Raw genomic sequence first — 17,789 nt, forward strand, 5'->3', positions numbered from 1 at the left:
ATGCCACAGAACCTTCTATAAGCCATCGGATTGTATTAGTATCGCGTCAGACTAAGTAGGACTATAAAAGATTTCATAACAATAATATGCTATTACTAATTAGCTACGTAACGTCTTTATTAGGAGAGGAAACTGTTCCATTGATATTTTATCGCAAGTTTACATGGGCCAAAACTCAACCAACATAACTTGACCCCTCCGCTATACCATAATTAAACGTACCGTTAAATCTGTCCGTTTTCCTCGTATGACGTAATAAAGCCGCTAGAGCGAGATGGAAAATATTTTATCGTAAAATAGTAAACGTTGAGTGAAATAGTTCTTAAAGTCGAAGGGGCCGATTTCATGCGGAATTTATATGTCACAAATTTTATGTGTGATTCTACCTAAATGACACTAATGTTGGAATTTATGGCAGCTACGTTACTCGTGTGAAGTCGTTTTGCATGCTGGAAGCCTTGGATTATCCAGTTCACTTAGATACTTTGTATTCGTAGGCGAATTTAGATATGTATGGCCATAGTTTATAGATCATTGGAATTGGTAGTCGTTATTCAACCAAATGCTCGTAAATAGTAGATAAATTCTGCACTTAAAACTTAATTACCATACTTACTAAATTTATTACTTTATACAATGCTCTAATAAAATAAAATGGGAACAATTATATTTGAAATTAAAAACATAATTTCTAAAGTATCATTGAATAAATATGTTATACTACAACTAAAATAACTAAATGTTATTACTTGTAGTAATGTCCGAGGATTTTCTTCCACTAATATATTACAATGGAGGAATAAAAATTCAAATATAGCTTAGAGATAATGTACCTTCCTTTTAGTGAAAGAATTCCCAGAATGGGGTCAGTCGTTTCATAGATTTCCTGAAGCAATAAAGACAAAACTGCAAATATTGCACCGATGGCTTACTGAATTACATCCCAGTAGGTCATATAGGCCTTTCTAACTATTAGACACAATTTGCAGTTCATTGCAAATAGGCGTTAAAAAAATTATACTTAATTAAATTTTTTAATACGAAATTCAAATTAGTTTATTACAAATCAGACTTACATAGAAACTTAAAATTATATAAAAAAAAGACTTACAGGACTTTAGAAAGAAATTTAAATTAGAAGGTTAAAATGATTAAACTGAATTATATAATAATTATTAAAATAAACTAAACCTTAATTTCACAGTTATGCGAATACACAACTTTATTGACACGCTTTCATTATCATATTCAAAACGCATCTACGAGACACTAGGGAACAACATATTCTGGTCGCCCGAAGGCCGTATAAAGATAAATTAATTTTGTCACAACACCGTCGTGAGATTCCGTTAGTGTGTTAACAGCTGATATGCCAGTGCGTTTAGATTGTGAAAAAATATTTGCGACAGTAATTAGTTAAAAAAATGAGTGACGTGAATTTACCGGCTTTGGCGGAGGCGGGTAAGTTATAACTGAATTTCGATTTTATTTTTGGATAATTTAAGATTGAATTTGAAATAAACCAGTGTTTGCTTGAGTAAACTAGCGTGGTGGTAGCATATTGTTTAGTATTGAAAAGGACAGAAGTGAAAATAAATTGGAGAAATTATGTCATATTGATAGTCACGTAGGGCGTTGTCCGCAAATCCTAAAAAAATGTTATAAACATTAATTATTTTTGATACATACATTTAGTGTAATGTCGATTTAACATAAAACAGAGTCACCGATATGAATCCATAGAAGAATACGAACCTATTCTAAATTATAAAGCTGAAGATTTTGTTTGAAAGCGGTAATCTAAAGCATTTTTTTATATTTGTATTAAGTGTGTCATTACTATAACTGTTTGTAATGCTTGGATGTAAATTGCATAGTCTTTCCTATCATGGATTGTTGTAATTACGAGTATATTAAGATCTTCGCTATTTATCGACGGAGTTCATGTTTTTTAAAAAATCCTTTTATAACCTTAAAAATAACTTCATCAAAACATCCCTAACTAAATAAAGCAATTTGCGAGTCCATATTAGTCTGCCATCTTAACATTCGTACTATTATGTTAAATAGAAGATTACTGTGAGCAACTTTCATCCTAAAACATACAACTTTACAGTCCATATTAAGTTTTATCACGGCTAAGTCTGAATTAGTATGTGAAACGAGAAGTTCTGATTAAATAACGCATAATGATATTCGGGCTTAGTGTCGTGTTGTTAAAATTGTGACCGAAAGTCCCATTTTGCCGAAAACTTAGGGCTCTTTGATAAATAGGGTGAAAAGGGTTGTTTGTAAATAATGTTAACAGAAAATACGTGAAATTATTATTTAGTTTAATTATTATACTTGTACAATAAATCTTATGAATCTACTAAATTTAAATAAAGAGTTTTTGCAAAACTTAACACAATTACGGAAAGAATTTGTTCTATTCAAGTCCAAAAGAAACTATCCACATTCAGCCCGAAATAATATTAATGCAAATCTCCCATACATTCGTTACGGAAATAGAACCCGCGACCCTTCATTTCCCGACCCCTCTTGTCGACAAATTCAAATGCCAACTTGTTATTCTAGCTCAAACTTGAGACGACTTCACCCTAAATTACTTTTGCATTATTAAACAACGATCCCGCCTGAATTGCATTGCATTCTTGAGAGGGTGTCTTGTATCGTTTCGGGCAAATGTGCCGAAAGCTGAAAATCTTCACGACACTAAAGCTGCTTACTGGAACGACTTATCAGGCCGCGCTCTTAAAGGTGTTATTAAAAATAAATTGCCTCTTAATATATTCTGTAAAATTGTATTACTACGTGTAATAGGCTTTTATGATCTAGATTTTGAGATGGGAATTGTGAGATATATTTTAGGACTAGGTGTTGCTCGTGGTTTCGTCCATATGCAGTCTTTCACCCTACAAAAGTCCTTAAAATACTGGAGCTATTCATAGAGTCATTCATCGATGCCAGCACCGTCTATTAAAAAAAAAAAAAACTATAAGCTTTGGGAGCAAATTACCGGGATAAAAATTAGCCTATGAATTCATTCAGGGTATAGTACATATCCATGTGCCAAATTTCATCCAAATCCGTTCAGCTGTTTTTGCCTTTACTTCTAACGAACATCCAAATATTTTACAAAACTTTCGCATTTATAATATTAGTAAGAAGTATAATTATACCGACGGATCCTTTGTATACTAATATAAGTGCAAAAACACAACTTTCCAGAAGAGCGATGTAAACATTCTAAACCTTTTAAATTTGTCATAGTTCAAAATACTGAGTAATCTAATGATCATGGGTATGGCCTTACGGTTCGATTCCGAGATAAGGTTCAACTTACGTTGGTCCTTAATTTCCATTTACCCAGGTTCTAATAACTCGGATACGGCTAGTGTCAGAAAGACGGCCAGTTCAAAAACAAAATCAGTTTTTCCAAGTGTTAAGTATTTTGTTCCAAACCTATGTTGAAGTGAAATATATTTATTTATTTATTACACTTTATATACAAAGAGTATAAAAGGCGGACTTAATGCCGAAGGCATTCTTGTACACAACGAGAGAAGGTAGTGGAGAGAACATTAACAAAGAAGACTGAAATCAATTAAAATATAGACATTTAGAAGAACAGAAGATTACACTTTTGTAGACTACTGACACAGTTTGCCTTAACCTTGGCATTGTTGGTTGGGACATCTATTATGAAACGTCTAATTTAAATATGCATTATGTTTGAAAGATTTGAAGATGATGATTTAGTAAAATTATTCCACAAGTTTAACTATCTCGTAACAGACATGTTATCAGTGTTTGCTCATGCTATTTGATATGATGTTTACCGCGTGTCTTGAAATGGTGCGCAATGAGACTCATTTACTCGCAGATGGCATGACCGGAAGAGCATATATGAATTTGTATATATTTTTTTATTCAAAACTAGCTTCTGCTCGCGACTTCTCCTGTGATTTTACACGAGAAAAACCTATCTATTATTTCCAGATTTGTTTAGTAAGTTTATACAGAGTGTATTCCGTGTTTAATATAAGGAAAACTTATGGATTTTTAATTTAAGTTTAACGAGGACATGGTCTATTAGTGTGCCTTATTTTGTGGAAATCCGTTTAGATGGTTTCAAGTTTACGTCTTGCAAATCAAAATCATGTATTACAATAATATTGGCGTTATTAAAAGTATATAAAACTATATCTTACTGGCGACTTCATCCACGTGAGTTTTCTTGAATAAAAATAACCACAAAATAACTATATTAAGATTTTTAAAATTAGTCAGGTTGCAGCATACTTTGAAAAAAAAAAACAAAAACGTCTGAAGAATAATAAAATATAAAAAAACTGGCATAAAATCTAAAAACTAGTTTTATTGCGATGTCTAAGATTCACGTAAACATAAGCAATCATTATGTTTATTGCTAAAGTATTCATAGACAATACGCTAAATACCCTTGAAGTTATCTGGAAGAGATTAAAATGATAAGTCATTACACCGATCATAAGATTCTTTAGTGTGAATTATTAAAATTACTAATTACGATGTAAGCAATTTATAAGTACTTACCTACACGAATGTCGAATGTAAAAAATACAATTGAACCCCGAACCGAACGGATATAATACTTCTTTAGCTATGCCCCGACGTGAGGTCCTTGTTTAAAAAAAGGTACCCAGGTACTTTGAATAAAGTTAAAGAACAAAATATTTAATTATATTTTTAGAGGTTTGTGGATTTCAGGTTTACAATTTTTTTTATATAGGTAAATACATGCAATATCAGACAAAATAATGCAATTCAATTCGTAGCAAGTCGACACTAGCCATTAGAGACATTTGCTGCACTCCATTAAAATAAGAAAGAATATTCGACATTATGATAATAGAACGAAGAGTCACAGTGCTCGCGCAATGGTCCCTCTTAAGGCAGATTAAATATTAATATTTGCGGCAGCACCCAAAGCTCCCGGGATCTGTCGGAAATTACAATGTTACCTCTTTCCTTCTCAAATGCAATGCCGAGGAAACATTAAAATACTTTTTACTTTATTATGAATGCGAAATTCTGGGAAATGGCTTTTATAATGTATACTAATGGGTCGTATTTCGTTTGCACGTGAAAATCAAGTAGGCCATGACGAAGTTTTGGAGGAAGATGAGTATTTTACAGGAGGTTTTTTTTTTTTATTTATTAGTGAAAACAAACGGTTATACATTTAAAAAAAAAAAAAACAATAAAATATAATGCTGAATACAGTCAAATGAATGACCTACACCGTTATCCACATATGACTGTAGCATAGTTTTTGAAACATGTAGCTTAATATAATTAGGTATATAAAAGAACTACAAATACATACATATAAAATCGTAGTAAATATATAAAAACTGTATATAATATATTCTATTAATCATAATTTAATTAATTTTGATGCTGACAGTTGACAGAATAATAACTGTTGCTATGTAAGTGAAGAAAATAAATTAGAAATCGTTACGTTAGTTTTTTTTCGTTTTAGGGTAAAGGTATTTCAAACCTTTGTTTTTTAATGGTATAATTTATGAAAAAAAATAATTATACGCTTGTATCAAACCATCCAGGGTCGGGGGGAGGGGCAAGCTGCATATCAAACAGCTGAATCTTCCACCTTCCGAAACCTCGTTTGCGTGAACAATCTACAATATAATATTGTGATTAATTAATTTAAAATTGTAAAATAATTCCGCAAAAACCATCCAACGTCCCGTACCATCCCTAGTTATTGACACCCTTTTTTCTGGCATCGTTCTAGGTTCCAACTAGATATATATGTCCTGTGAATTGCGATTAATAGTAATATTGAAAATTTAATTTATGTTTATTGCAATCATTATTGGCGTGCCCGAATTATTTTGTCGCGTGCCGCCATTGCCATGCATGCTAGTCCGCCATCCCTGACCAAGTGATTCAGAAAAATAATTCTACAAACATTATACTTATCGTATTAGGATACGCTATTATCGTATTGAAGCGGCAATAGCCTAGTTGGGTGTGGAACGGTCTGCCAAGACGAATGCCCGTAGGTTCAAATCCCAAGGGCACACACCTCTGACTTTTCTAAAAAATCATGTGTGTATTCTTTGTGAATTTATCGTTCGCTTTAACAGTGAAGGAAAACATCGTGAGGAAACCTGCACAGCTGAGAAGTTCTCTATAGGACTTTCGAAGGTGTGTGAAGTCTACCAATCCGCACTAGACCAGCATTGAGGACTAAGGCCTAATCCCTCTCAGTAGTAGAGGAGGCCTGTGCTCAGCAGTGGGCAAGTATATAATACAGGGCCGATATTATTATTATTATTAGGATACTGAACAATAATTGATGTATTAAGATATTTTACGAGTTATTGGAAACTAGATTTTGCTCGTGGCTTCAGCCGCGTGAAGCAGTTTATGGGATAAAATTTAGCCTATAACCTCCCTAGTGTCTTGTACTATCCCCGTAGCACATTTCTTAAACATCCGTTCAGTAAATTTTGAGAAAATCGATAACATACAGAATACAGACAGACAGAAAAGGGGACTTTTTTATAAAATGAATAGATAATGAATAAGTGTTTTAATTACCCCAAACATTAATTTAATTTGGAGAGGATAAACAAAACTAAGCTCACATATGGCGGTTTACTTAATAAAATAAAAGTAAGTGACTTTAAAATTAAACTGCTTTTCGGATTTTATCGCGGTTTTTTATATTTTAGTTTTCTCGCGACGTTTCGAAGACTTTGCAGTTTTAAAAAACCGCGATAAAATCCCAAAAGTAGTTTAATTTTAATGTCTAACATTTGCGTAAACATAAGAAATCAGTAAGTGACTTTATCACCAAGTCTAAGGGCTGTATTAAAAAATATTCAATATCATTCTCAAGTGCGATATCAACGGACACGTTATCAAGTTACAATCAGCATCTTAATATCGTCGCTTTGATATTAACATCTCAAATTATATCTCAAGTCACATCTACGATGACTTTTGACAGCTTAGATTTGTCAATTAAACGGCGCCGACACAGCTGATAGCGGGTTATTAAATAACAGTTCAAATTTCGTTTATAATGTAAATAATAATAATATTAGCCCCGTATTATATATTGTCCCACCGCGCCTCTTCTACTTCTGATAGGGATTAAGCCTTAGTACGCCACGCTGGCCTAGTGCGGATTGGTAGACTTCACACACTTTCAATATTCCCATAGAGAATTTCTCAGGTATGCAGGTTTCCTCACAATATTTTCCTTCACCGTTAGAGCAAGCGATAATTCACAAATAATACACACCTAGTATAAGAAGAGTCAGAGATGTGTGTCCTTGGGTTTTGAACCGGCGGACATTCGTTTCGGCAGTCCGTTCCACACCAAACTAGGCTATCGCCTCTTCTATACGTTTATAAAATAGTTCAATACCTTAAATTTCTACCCAAAGTCTTATTCATAGGTGAGATTGGGTTATTAATACGTCCTTAAGCGACTCGTACTTATCAAAATATATTACAAAATCACCATCATTTACTATGCCTTTAATAATTAATTCTCAATTTAGTATTATCTAAATTAGCTCGGTAATTATAATTGTCTATTAATGTTTTATTGCACATCATGCCTTTTATCCCCGAAGGGGTAGGCAGAAGTCCAACTGGTGCACCTACTGTCCGCCGTGTATTCCGTCCCAAGATGTGATAGGGGGCGAGTCTATTGCCTAACTGAACTCCGGGCTGAAACCGAGTACAAAAACTCAAAATCACTTTGCCTGACCCAGGATCAAACATCTAGAACTGCAATCGTATCATAATACAACTACGCCACCGAGGCAGTCAGTTAAGTTTATCAGTCATTGTGAAATAACCTAAATTTCATAATACCTAATAAATGTTACCCACCTTGCTTATATCACCAAAATTATCTGAAACACCGTCTAAGATAAGTCGATTAACCAAGCAAAGTCATCTTTAACGGTCTTAGTGCATAACTGAATCAGATACCTGAGATTTCTAAAGCGATAAGCTAAATAGCTACTGATATGCCAAGTTTCTAATCGCTCTAATGGCGCTTAAGATAAATTATGGAACAATTTATAAAGTTCTTAATCGTAATTGCCTTTGGACAACAAATAAAACGTAACGATTCTAGCCACAAGTTTGGCTCAATGACAGTCTAATTGAGGGCTTAATGTTCTCTTCGAGCAAGAGGCTTTGTCTGCTTGAATGAGAGAAATGACCATTGAAATACAAAATATCTTTACACAGACATATAATTACAACAAAATACTAATTTATTATATAAAAAATCGTTTTTAAAGATAAAAAATCTCACAAAATAACCTCCCATCGAGAATCCACGCGTCTTATGTAATCCGCCAACTCGCCAAATTCTTCAAAAGTTTCCGCACCTACGTTCCTCGCGAGTTTGAATTTCTCGGCTTGTTTCATAACATATATATCTCTGTACATGTCGTGCCAACTTTTTTCACCACTTTTACATTCATTCGAATAGTCCCGCCTATAAAGTCTACACCAAAGACTTTCCTCTATTGTAACCTTGTAAATCCTTTTGCAAGTCTCTGACAAATTCAAGACGTCTCTTAAGGGTAAACTCAGAAGTATTTGATGTAATATGTCATCTGGCAAACCAGATAGGCTGCCGCTCGAGAATCTGTGGTGATTTAATATCGAACTTTTGAGGGGCATCACAATTTTCTCTTTGAAACAAAAGAATAGCTCGTTTAGATTTGCAAAGTCCATTGGAATGCCAATATTTGATGTTAAGACGTATCTGTTTGTTGTAAAACACGTGGAATATGTGGCTTCTTTGATCTGCGGTATAGTAGCGATGGTCAAAACTACATCTTGTAAAAAGCAAGCGATGAGTTTCACAGCAGTTGCTTCGAATTCAGTCAAGACAAACATAGCTTCGTAAACGTCATCGCGTATTCTTTCCTCTAGAATATTGTCCTGTATTGTAGTAGGTTTGCCGAGTTTTTTGATCAATATAAAATCACTTTGCTTCATCGCGTACAGTAAAACGGCAAAGAACAGATCTCGCTTCAAGTGTTCGGGCTTGATCAAAGTTTCTATCAACCTGTTCAATGTTTGTTTCAATTGGAGCGTCGTTTCCTCGTTCAGGTCACGGTCTGTATAGTTTATATCCATTGTCTGTATCTTTTGTAAGCACTACTATTATCTTTCGTGATTATTGGCAGTCGTTGCATCAGTTTTGAAGTTGACAACGTATTTTTGACGTTACGTACAAAGAGTTTGTAAACTAATAAACGTATGTCCAAATTTACCAACGATACTTAGCTAAGTACGAAACAATGCTGTAATAATAAGTTTGTTTCTCAGTGCTTACGTCATACCAACCTTTGTAATGCGTAGGTATAGGAGCTCTTTGATGAGCTAACATTGAAAATGAAAAGGAAATCGTTTATTAAAAAACAGACTTACAGAGACTTAATTTTACTTAAAATAAATGTATATCAAAATATGAGAACCTTAAAACTAGAATTTCAAGAGCATCGATATATATGTACTACGTACTAGATTTGGCGTTTCGAACATTCATTGTGTTCAACAGAATTGAACTGTAATCCATTCAAACTGATTTTAGCATGGTGTCAATATTGATGCTTTTGGTTGTGTACGGAGTGGCGCTTATAACATAAAAACGCGAGTCTAAGTGAAAACCTGTATGTGAATAAAAAATATTAGTCAAATAAGTAAAATAATTTGCTGTACAAGTGAATAAATAGATTATAACAGTGACGTTTTGGTCGCCATTTTAGTTCAGATTTTGAACAAATACTTAGTGTATATGGACGTTCATTTCTGTAGAACATACGTCAATGTTCTAGGGTACCTAAACTAGGCAAACAAAGCCTGTATCTTGAGATACAACTTAACTTCAGTTGGCTGTCAGATAAACAAAGCTGAATAAAGGCAAAGAACACTATGAAATTACCGTTACTCACCGTTCAAGTGCACCATGCGCCTTCATAGTATTGTTTGTGAATACGGCAGTAATTTTATGTATTTTGAAACAATATAATATATGAAATTTCTTGTATGGCCAATGCGTTGTAATATTTAATTTACTAAAAATATATGTATATTTGGAAATAGGATTAACTTTATTTAAAGCAATGAAAATAATATGACTTGTGTTCACAGAGTTATCAGTAATATGATTTATATTGTGTACTCATATAATCTTCGTCGTACCGAAGTTTTTGATAACTGTAACAAGTAAATGTTCTAAGCTGTGTAAATAGTTCTCGGGTGTTTATCTTCATTCATACCAAACATAGCAAAAGATTGTATATTCATGATTATTATGAGGTAAAATCTGTGGAAATTTTATAAATTTAAATGCTATATATATAAATTTTTAATGGACACCATGAATATTTTAATTTTTAGAGAAATATGATCAGCAAATAAGGGATAGTGATTATAAATTGATTACTTATATTTTATAAAGAAACGTCCATGCGAGAGGAGCCATGTAAAAACATTGTTTTTTAAATCCTAATCAGATGTTTCAGGCACATAAATCTTTGCATATCTTTAGTTAGAAGACAAAGACAGATCAAGTCTTGGATTGAAATATTTAATGTTCAGATACGGAAACTCTTCGATATTTTATTATAGGTATATAATTAATGGACCGTAACCTAAATAAATATAATATTTATCTGTCTTAATATACAAGCTTTAGTTTGAGAGATAGCTAATCTATTTTATTTCCCATAAGAATTAATTGTTTTACCTCTGTTAACACATGGGATGTATACGAAATAAAATTTTATTAAATCATATAGGTATAGATATATATTATGTTGGAAAAATCTTTAATTACCTACATTCAATGCTCATTTAAATTATTACAGCTGTTCATTTTAGCTTATAGGAGTTGCAAGTTCAGTTTATGTAAGCATGGAATTTACCAAGTTCTCAAACTTTATATTACGAGGAGTTTGAGTACCATTATTCTATGTTAATGAGTCAATTAAATCTACTGGCCAGTGAATTAATTTAGTATTACATAATGTTAGGATGTTCGTTAAATTTTACTTAAAACATAACCCAAATATTATATTATATAAAATATTATAGTATATTTTGATAGAAATAATTTTACAAAAAAAAATGGTTACAGATGATTACGAGAATACTAAATATCTTAGATAATATTCACTGGCGCACGGCTTATGATTGAATGCTCTGACAGCCTGGTTTGCACACCTTATATAAGGATTTGTTTTACACGTGCGTGCGCGCGTGCGTGTGTTATATATTATTATTTACACACAACATCACGCATTTTATCCCCGTAGGGGTATGCAGAGGCGCAACCATGGCACCCACTTTTCGCCAAGTGTGTACCGTCCCATGATGTGATAGGGGGCGAGCCTATCGCCATATCGGGCACAAATTCCAGACTCCGGGCTGATACTAAGCAGAAAAACCCAAATATCACTTTGCCCGACCCGGGATTCGAACCCAGGACCTCAGAGCGCTGCCGTACCGCGCATGCAGTACAACTACGCCACCGAGGCAGGCATATTATTATTTACATTATGATAATTTGAGTTAACTTGCAGCTCCCATGTTGTCTATGACGACAATGAATAAAACTACGAATTCAAACTCTAAGAAATCTTTGTACTTCGCAAATTTTTGTTGCGCATCAAAATTTTCTAAAACCGGTCTAATTCAGTTGCTATAAAATTGGCAATATATTATACCATTGTTCTTTTTTTACAGACAAGAGCCATGTCCAGAAGACGCCAGTGGCGATGCAGGAGATAAACGAGGCGTATAAAGCATGCAAATTCGGCTTATTCCACGTGAAATTACTTGTGATTACGTTTGTTGGATTCGTAGCGGGAGTTGCGGTCAGCAATACAACTGCTTACTTGTTGCCGAGCGCTGAATGCGATCTCAAAATGAGCTTGGTGCAAAAGGGCTTGTTAAATGCTATGCCTTATTTGGGTGAGTATTTTGTTGTATTAATATATTATCTCTATTAAATTTTGTATTCATATTTTTCTAGAAAGTGTCTGTTGTATGTGAGAGTTTTTGCAAATGAATGGTGAGGACACGTTAGCAACTCGTCTAATGATCTTTTTCCCTAGGATCAATTAAGCAATACCTACTTCAGCATTTAACGGTATAAAATAAAGTTTTTTGACACAAATTTAAGTTGTTTAAATGCGACAGTTGAAAAATAAATACCAACAATTTTGACAATCCTAATAAGTCGTATCAGAGGAGGTTAAAACTACGTTAATTGTCAATAATTACACTTGATATGCCTGAGTCAGTTGAGATATTAAATCTGTCTGCCTATTATATCCATTATTTTTTAACATTTGTCGCTGAAGGAAGCAGTAATGTTAAGTGAAGTCCATCGCTTAATCACCTGTAGTTTTAGTAAACTAAATGGATATTTGGAGTCTCTGAAAAAGCAACCGCAATATGCAATATGCTAGCATAATATCAATACAACATTGCAATAGTCGAGCCAGCATATTCCTGCTATGGAGAATAAAAAAAAAACAATCTGAGTAGCTAGATGCTTTGTATAATGCTGTAAATACCAACCTAATGACTCGTAAATCTTTAGCATCAGGTGTAGTGGAGTCCTTTTGCTGCACGCGTGTATGTTTTGTTTTTGTGTATCTATATATATAAAAAATTAATCTCTATTTCCCTTGGTCATCGCATCACGCGTGAACGGGAGGAACAATTTCGCTAATTCTTTTTTTTGTTGTATTAATTATTGTCAGGAGAAGGTTCTTATGAAGGAAAAAATCAAAAAAATTGCGCGAAAAATTACATAAATTAAGAAAACTTTACGAAAACATTAATTTTATACAACTGTCAATTGTTTGAAATACTGTCAGCGATTGACAGAATACGCGCTGCAAATTCATAGTTAAGACGGGGCAACCTCTGTCGGGTCAACTAGTTTACAATATAATTGATAAGTAATTTGACTATTATTTGACATATAGATGGATCAAGTCATGATTTCATTATATTTGTTCTTTTAAATTATATAGTAAGACTTATTCCGGGAAATATCTCCACGCGAAGTCGCGTGTAAATCTAATTTATACGAATATATGAAGCTAAAGAGTTTGTTTGAACGGGTTAATCACAGAAACTAATAAACTGATTTAGATTTTCTTTTACAAATACAAAGCCATTACTACTGAGTGTTATAGGCTACTTTTTATCTCGGGGAAATCCTTCTCCCAGAAAAAAGCAGGAGGGCGGTGACACAAACAAAACGTAGTTGAGTAATAAAACGAAAAACTTAAATTAAGAAATTCATATTTCAAAGTCGCAATGAATGGCCCAACATTAACTATACACGTAAAATATTTACTACTTAAGACTTCTAAATATTCACAGAGCTAAAACCTTAAATAAAAGCTGCAATTTTTATTAATATGAGGCACGTTAAATCTTTAACTAGAATATTAAATGGGACCGTGCAAAGCCCCGTCCAATCGCCTTACGTAATTTAACTACTAAAATGGAGGGTAAAATTGCCACTTTTAAGGACCCAGTCATTTCGCTAAATCCAAAATGCGGACTTCCGAGAAAAGTTAATTTATTGTCTCCATTAAGTAATTATGCGTATTTAATATTACTTAATGGGTATCTGATTGTGAGATGCTGTTGGAAATGGCAGAAACATTTATCTCGATTTCGAATCTGTTAGTTAATAGAAGGATAAATACAAATTATTTTGTAGATTAGCATAGAAGTATTATAGGGGAGGTCCCGAATTCTAAAGTCAGGTAACAGTAATTTTTTCCAATAGTATTTGACTGGAACTGGATCCTTAATCTCCAGAGGGACCTGAGGATATTGTCATCAGTGTAAACTCTAGGCACAAATTAATAGCATCTACACAGTCTTTTCTAGATGTGAATATTGTTTCTTCAACGTCTTTTGGACTGCCTCGGTAGCATCGTTTATATTGCATGCGCAGTAAGAGGTGCCACCCTGAGGTCCTCGGTTTGAATCCCGTATCGGACAGAGATATTAAATTTTTCTGCTGAGTTCAGCCTGGAGTTTGGAATTTGTGCCAGACATAGTGTTAGGTTCGCCCCCATAAATCCATGGATCGGAACACGCATGGCGAAAAGTCCGCACCCTGGTTGCATCTCTTTCTAAATTCGGAGATAAATATGGATAGAAGGATGGGTATTTTTGGTTATTGATTATTTTTTCTTTCCAGGTATGCTGTTCTCAACAGTGATCGCTGGATTCCTAACAGACACCTTCGGAAGGAAGATCTTCGTGGTATTTGGATATGGCGGCATGTTCCTGTTTTTGTTCATAGCTGGGTCCAGCCAGACATTCGAGGTGCTCATAACAGCTAAATTCTTTGAGGGAATTTTGTGAGTATGGGGGTATTAGACGATACTTGCAGCGTTACATTGACGGTTTTGTTAAAGCTAGATTTACTGCATTGGATCTGATGGTGCAATGTAGTAGAAATAATTTCTGTGAATGAGATGACCCATTAAAAATAGCTAAAATTATGTCGTACCTACTCTTTACTGGCTTACGCCCATATTTGGCTTGTCAGAACAAATTTTTCACCTCATATAAGATAGTGAATTTTGAATATCATTTTGGCTATTATTTATCAACTGCTCAATAAAAATAGTGTTTATTAAAACATTTTGTAATACACGTATTTTATTGCTGTGGGTATGAAGGTAGTCAACTCGTGTACCAAATGTAGACTCTTAATAGTATCAAATTATAATTTATGTACAAACACTACAATACCCGCCTTGAAACAAACAATTACTTTAGCAACTTCAGCAAATGTCAGTTTCATAGCAGTCCGGAGCCTCTGGTAACAAAGTGAAAGCGTCTGTGGCCTGTTCCTTTGAAACAACCTCACGCCAACACACATTACGTCTTTATTCCTGAAGGGGTAGGCGGTTGCAACTCGCAACCAGGGTACCCATTTAAAGTGTGCTCAGCTCCATGTGATAGAGGGCGAATCTATCGCAATATCAGGCATACAGACTCCGGGCTAATAATGAGAAGAAAAAACCAGTATCACTTTGCCCGATCCGGGCTTCGAACCAGGGACCTCAGAGAGGAGTCATACACGATATAACTACGTCATCGATTCTGCTTTTTAACTACAGTTAAATTTATCTAAGCGGCGATAGCCTAGTTGGGTGTGGAACGGACTGCTAAGACGAATGTCTGCAGGTTCAAATCCCAACCTCTGACTTATCTAAAATCGTTTGTGTATTCTTTGTGAATTTATTGTTCGCTTTAACGGTGAAGGAAAACATCGTGAGGAAACCTGCACATCTGAGAAGTTCTCTATAGGAATTTCGAAGGTGTGTGAAGTCTACCAATCCGCACTAGGTCAGCGTGGTGGACTAAGGCGTAACTACTACTAACTACTAACTGAGAGGGACTCAGTAGTAGAGGAGGACCGTGCTCAGCAGTGAGCAAGTTATAATACAGGGCTGATATTAATATTATAAATCTATCTATAGCTACCAAATTTACTAACTCTCCTTCTATGTTTCTTCCTTCCAGATTCGCGACATCCTTCAGCGCAGTGGTGACGTTAACATCAGAGTTCTGTTACCATGAAATAAGAGATAGAGTGATACTGTGCCAGTCCTCGTTCGCGGGATCGGCACAGATCGTGATTCCCGGGATGTCTTGGGCGATACTGATGCAGGACTGGAAGTTAACCATCTTCGAAGGAAGATTTGGTAAGATTTGATCGACGATTTGGTGCGTTTTGATCGCTCCTTCTTACCGCGAACGTGCAAACTTTGGAATAAACTCCCTGCATCGGTGTTCCTCGAATGCTATGACTTGACCTTCTTTAAATGGGGCTTACTGTGCCTCTGGCATTGCAAAGTCCATGGGCGAAGGATACTGCTAACCATCAGACCGACCACTTGCTCGTTTGCCTATTAAGGTATTAAAAAAAAAACTATCTTTGAAAGAATTCGGAGGATACTGCATGTATTGTATGAGTTTTTGCTTTCACAAGAAAAGCACATAACCACTAATGCATTTTGCGTGCTAATGTAGGAGCGACAGGTAGTATTACGGTCACAGATTTTATGATTAAAAGGTAAGCTCGTAGAAATGGTAAGCAGCATCGCTTGGCTGAGTTCATGATGAAACATAACCTTTTAGAACTAACTAGTAACCTAATCTACCTTCGATGCATAAGGAAAGGCTGCGTGTTTCCGTGGGTATGATTTAGGATTTTCCCTTAGTAAGCAAATGCAAATCTCCCTACGTTGTGCATAAATAATTGATTAAATAGTGACTAGGCTCACATGGTGGAAAGGTCACAATAGTGGATCATTCGCTAAAGTCTCGTTGTATCGGCAACCAATTTACATCCAATAGTTTAATGATTAAGTTATAGTTTAGACCCGCGTAAAAGAACATTAGTTGTCGTAAAACAGCGACTCTCTGCAAAGTCTGCAGTCGCTGAACACTAAAGGAGGCTCCAATCATTATCTGTGACTCCATAATATACGAATCCTTGCCAAAGAACACCGATTCCCATCTAGAATGATTTGCCACGATATTAAAATTAAAAATCATCCGAATTTCAATAGAAAGTATGGTTGGAAGCTTGCAGAAGCCTAGGGTCCTGTTCTTCATCATTTAATAAAATCCGAACCCAAAAGACCGGCTGCCTGACTTCAAGACAATACAATAAACGAGACTTTCCCGCCCTCACACCCACCACTACAACTCCTGTAAGCTAGGATCAGCAGTGGCACGCATTTTATGACACCGAGCAGTGAAGCTCGGCGAGTCTCATGGAAAACTAATATGTCATTATCCCGCAACGAAATTAATCAAATAGAAAGATAGGGAGGAGTTCGAAATATTAAATGTCCACTTCTCTCCATAGCAAACAATACAATAGCCAAAACAATTAAAAATATTGTATATTTGTAAAATATAGCAAGATATGTAACCTTGACTTTTCGGACGACCAACACCTCAGTTTTCCACGTGACCATGAAGGTTTCAAGGTCTTCGAAACGTCGAGAAAAAATATTAACACAAAAAATCCCGATGAAACCCTTAAAATAGTTCTATTACAACCCATTAATATTTATGTCCTAGCATAATTCTAGCAACTATCAAGGAACGCTACGCTTGTTACCCCAGGTTAATCTTAATTTTCAATCTTAAGACAAACTTGAAATGTTTTCTATATTATATTCAGTGTAACGTTGTCGGCGAGCAATTTCTTCAATACAGCCAAACTACAAACTAATACTAGTTCTGGGAACATCACAAACATATTAATATGCTATGTTGATGGCTTTTTAATTACAATGGTAAATATGAAAAGTTTGGATCAATTGAATAAATTGAAGCTGTTGATACAAATAGTTCTGTTTACTTAATAGACGCGATAAAAAAGAACATTTCAAATTGCCTTATCTATTTATACATATTATAAAACAATGTCTCCTTTTCCGTCCGTCTGTATGTTATCGATTTCTCAAAATCTACTAAACGAATTTTTATGAAATTTGGTATGGCAATAGTTTAAGACCCTGGGAGGGTTATAGGCTACTTTCTATCCCGGGAAAATATATAGTAGAATTTTTATCCCGGAAAACCCCTTCACGCGGGCGAAGCCGCGAGCAAAAGCTAGTAATATCACATTTTAAAGGCATAATCGGGAATATAACCAGCCT

The 17,789-nt window shown here is 34.7% G+C and overlaps 2 protein-coding genes across 2 annotated transcripts in view; one reads left to right on the plus strand and one right to left on the minus strand.

Annotated features, from left to right (window-relative positions):
- Positions 1 to 1,251: 1,251 nt before the first annotated feature.
- LOC115449111 (synaptic vesicle glycoprotein 2B) overlaps positions 1,252 to 17,789 on the plus strand; it is a 31,034-nt gene continuing 14,496 nt past the window's right edge. The window contains exons 1-4 of the mRNA XM_030176823.2: positions 1,252 to 1,461; positions 11,806 to 12,033; positions 14,297 to 14,459; positions 15,634 to 15,815. Of these exons, the coding sequence (XP_030032683.1) occupies positions 1,425 to 1,461; positions 11,806 to 12,033; positions 14,297 to 14,459; positions 15,634 to 15,815 (610 nt within the window). The 5' untranslated portion in view covers positions 1,252 to 1,424. The remainder of the gene's footprint in view (positions 1,462 to 11,805; positions 12,034 to 14,296; positions 14,460 to 15,633; positions 15,816 to 17,789) is intronic.
- Positions 8,239 to 9,547, minus strand: LOC115449112. Its single transcript, XM_030176824.2, has one exon. It carries the CDS (start codon positions 9,190 to 9,192, stop codon positions 8,353 to 8,355), a length of 840 nt encoding a protein of 279 aa, XP_030032684.1. The 5' UTR covers positions 9,193 to 9,547; the 3' UTR covers positions 8,239 to 8,352.

Source organism: Manduca sexta, chromosome 16 (assembly GCF_014839805.1).
Source record: "Manduca sexta isolate Smith_Timp_Sample1 chromosome 16, JHU_Msex_v1.0, whole genome shotgun sequence".
In the NCBI taxonomy this organism is placed as follows: domain Eukaryota; kingdom Metazoa; phylum Arthropoda; class Insecta; order Lepidoptera; family Sphingidae; genus Manduca; species Manduca sexta.